The 3,254-nt window shown below is 41.0% G+C and overlaps 1 protein-coding gene across 1 annotated transcript; it reads left to right on the top strand.

The window, feature by feature from the left end:
* The first annotated feature begins 785 nt into the window (after positions 1 to 785).
* LOC116010697 lies at positions 786 to 1,662 on the top strand. Its single transcript, XM_031250216.1, has 2 exons — positions 786 to 1,110; positions 1,169 to 1,662. The coding sequence occupies exons 1-2, from the start codon at positions 786 to 788 to the stop codon at positions 1,660 to 1,662; spliced, it is 819 nt and encodes a 272-aa protein (XP_031106076.1).
* The last annotated feature ends 1,592 nt before the right edge of the window (positions 1,663 to 3,254 follow it).

The following is a 3,254-nucleotide window of genomic DNA, read 5'->3' as shown; positions in this document are numbered from 1 at the left end:
CATTTTTCCACACTTGTTTAACCCAAATAATTATTTCACTTTAGATTGGCACTAGGTGATTAAACACTTTAACTCCCAAAAATCCCGCTTTTACCTCTTTGAATACAAAAAACCGTTTGCCTATTTTAATTATCTTGTTTGCATATCCATAGATAATCATCCATTGTGAACGTAGGAATAGCTTCTTGCGAATATAATTAGTAACTAGTGCTTGATACCCCACTTCCCTGTGGTTCGATAACCCCGGAATACTCCGGGTATTTGTATGTGGGTTTATGCTACGACCAAATTGGCGCCGTTGCCGGGGAAGCGGTGTTAGTATTAACATTAGTGAAAATTGTATTCTAGGAGTCTATTCCATTTTATTTCTTTATTTTTATTTTTATTTTGTTTTGTTTACTAACCGGTGCTAACGAGCTTCCTTAGCTTGTTTTTGTTAAGGTTTGTAGGTGTTGCATGCAAACAAGGTCCTCGGGAGGTGAAGGACTATTACCTCTTGACCTTGAAATCGAAAGGAGAGCCAAATTTCTTAGAAAGCAAAGGAGGATGGCAAACGAGCAAGGCAACATCAATGTCAATCCTAATGGAAATGGTGAAGGAAATGGAAACGGTGAGGGAAACGGTGTAAATCAACCCCTACCGGCAAGGAGAGCTATGTCCGACTATATTGCACCCGACTTGGATGAACACAATAGCATCAACATTCCGGGTGTTGAGGCCAACAACTTTGAAATCAAACCGCAATCATACAAATGGTGACATCCGATCAATTTGGAGGGTCGCCAATGGAGGATCCAAATGCTCATATAACCAAGTTTCTCCGGATTTGCAGCACATTTAAGATGAATGGAGTTCCGAATGAAGCAATCAAACTCCGACTTTTTCCTTTTTCACTAAGGGATAAAGCCGACAGTTGGCTCATTTCTTTCCCCGCCAATCATTTTGCTAGTTGGGATCAACTTCATAGGGAGTTCTTGAAAAGATTCTACCCACTTTCAAAGACTCAAAGGATGAGGAGAGCCATTCAAAACTTCAAGCAAATTTCAAATGAATCTCTAGCCGAATCTTGGGAGAGGTTTAAGGAACTACAAAGGCAATGCCCTCATCATGGTATTCAAGATGGGATCTAATGATGGCCTTCTATGAAGGTTTGCTTGATAATTCAAAGATCTTGGTGATGCTTCATCGGGAGGATCATTCACGGTTTTGGAACCTACTCAAGCCGAGGAACTACTTGAGAAGATTGCAACAAATGGAACAACTTGGTATTCGGAGAGATCTTCCCAAAGGCTTGTGGGAGGATTTCATGATGTTGATCAAATATCCGCCTTGTCGGCTAAGGTGGATAACATGGCATCCATGGTTCAAAAGATAGCTCAAATCACCCTCAACAACCAAAATGTGAGCTATGCTTCTTCTACTTCTATTCCTCCAAGGCAAATCATGATGTGTGACTTATGTGGGGAGAACACAATTTGGGAGTGCTTAAATGATGATATGGGTTCTCAATCTACCATGGAGCAAGTTGATTTGGTAGGATATGGTAGGCAACAACAATCATTCCAACCGCAAGGAGCCTACAATCCTAATGCATCAAGGAATCACCCCGGTTTTTCTTGGAGTAATCCGATGGGGCTGCAAATCCCAAAGTTTTGGCAATAGAGGACCACCACCGGGATTCCAAGGGCAACAAAATATAGAGGTGGTCAACAACAACAACAATCTAGGCAAATTTAGGATTCCAAAACTCTAATGCTCAACCGAGGCAACCACTAGAGAAGCCGCCTCCACCAAATTGGGAAGCCATGATAGAGATGATGTTTAAATCTCAAATGCAAAGTGAAGAGAAGATTAGGCAAGTATCGGATAAGTTGGACCAATTGAGTGCTCATCATAAAATGCTAGAAAATCAAATTGCCAATCAAGCTTCAACCTCTAGCACAAAAGTAACCGGGAAGTTGCCCGCTTGTCCCGAAAATCCGAGAGAGCACATGAATGCCATTATCACTAGAAGTGGAAAGCAACTTGAAGGTCCACAATTGCCTACCAATGATCAAGTTTTGGAGCCGGAAGTTGAAAATGGAAAGTTAAAGGAGGATGTTGTTGTGCAAAGCAAAGGAAAGGATTCTTGCCTATTCAAATCCGAAGAAGATGAAATCCAAAACTTGAACCTTTGTTGAGACAAATTCCACCACTCCCGTTCCCACAAAAATTTAAGAAAGCCAAGGTGGAAGAAAGAAGGGCAAGGTTCTTGAGCTTGATCAAGCAATTGGACATTTCTATTCCTTTGCTTGATGCCATCACCGAAATCCCCTCTTATGCAAGATTCTTGAAAGAGATTCTATCCAACAAGAGGATTTGACCGTGAAACCGTTGCGGTCAATGAAGAATGTAGTGCCCTTATCCAAAACAAGCTTCCACCAAAACTTAGAGATCCCGGGAGTTTTTCTATTCCATGTGTTATTGGAGGGTCTTGTGCAAAGAGCTTTGTGTGACTTGGGAGCTAGTGTGATTTGATGCCGTACTCTTTATGTAAAAAGTTGCAACTTGGGGAGCCTAAACCCACCGCCATGACTTTGCAACTAGCGGATAGATCCGTAAAACACCCCGTGGGAGTTCTTGAAGATGTGCCGGTAAAGATTGACAAATATTACATCCCGGGTGATTTTGTGGTTCTAGAAATGGAAGAAGATGCTAAAGTTCCTATCATTCTTGGGAGGCCATTTTTGGCAACCTCCGGGGCGGTAATTGATGTTAAAAAGGGGACTTTGGTGCTTGAAATTGGGGATGACAAAGTTGAGTTTAATGTTTTTGAATTGGCTAACAAATCCCCTTGTCTTGATGAATGCTTTTGTGTAGATACTATTGATTCATGTGTCCGGGAAACTCTTAAAGATAGCAATTGGATTTCTAATGATCCTTTGGGAGTTGGTGTGGAGGATACTATTGAGGAAGAGCAAATTGATGAAGACACAAGTGGTTTTGATGAACTTTTTGATGAGAATGAATTATTGGTGCAACCATCCTCACCCAAGCATGAAGTATTTGGTCTTGGAGACCAATTGGATAATCACAATGGGGATAATCATCCAAAGGTAGAATTAAAACCTCTACCCTCCGAATTGAAGTATGCTTTTCTTGGTCCTAATTCTACATATCCCGTTATTGTGAATGCTAAATTGAATGATGATGAAATTGACAAGTTGTTGCATGTGTTGAGAAGGCATAAAAGAATCATTGGTTATACTCTTGAT

The sequence above is a fragment of the Ipomoea triloba genome, chromosome 1, assembly GCF_003576645.1.
Source record: "Ipomoea triloba cultivar NCNSP0323 chromosome 1, ASM357664v1".
Classification (NCBI taxonomy): Eukaryota; Viridiplantae; Streptophyta; class Magnoliopsida; order Solanales; family Convolvulaceae; genus Ipomoea; species Ipomoea triloba.
This window is presented reverse-complemented; position numbering and strand designations above follow the sequence as displayed.

Coding starts and splice junctions, on each gene's coding strand:
- LOC116010697 (XM_031250216.1), top strand. CDS start 786: ATGGAGGATCCAAATGCTCATATAACCAAGTTTCTCCGGATTTGCAGC. Junction 1,111..1,168: donor AAGGCAATGCCCTCATCATG/GTATTCAAGATG, acceptor GATAATTCAAAG/ATCTTGGTGATGCTTCATCG.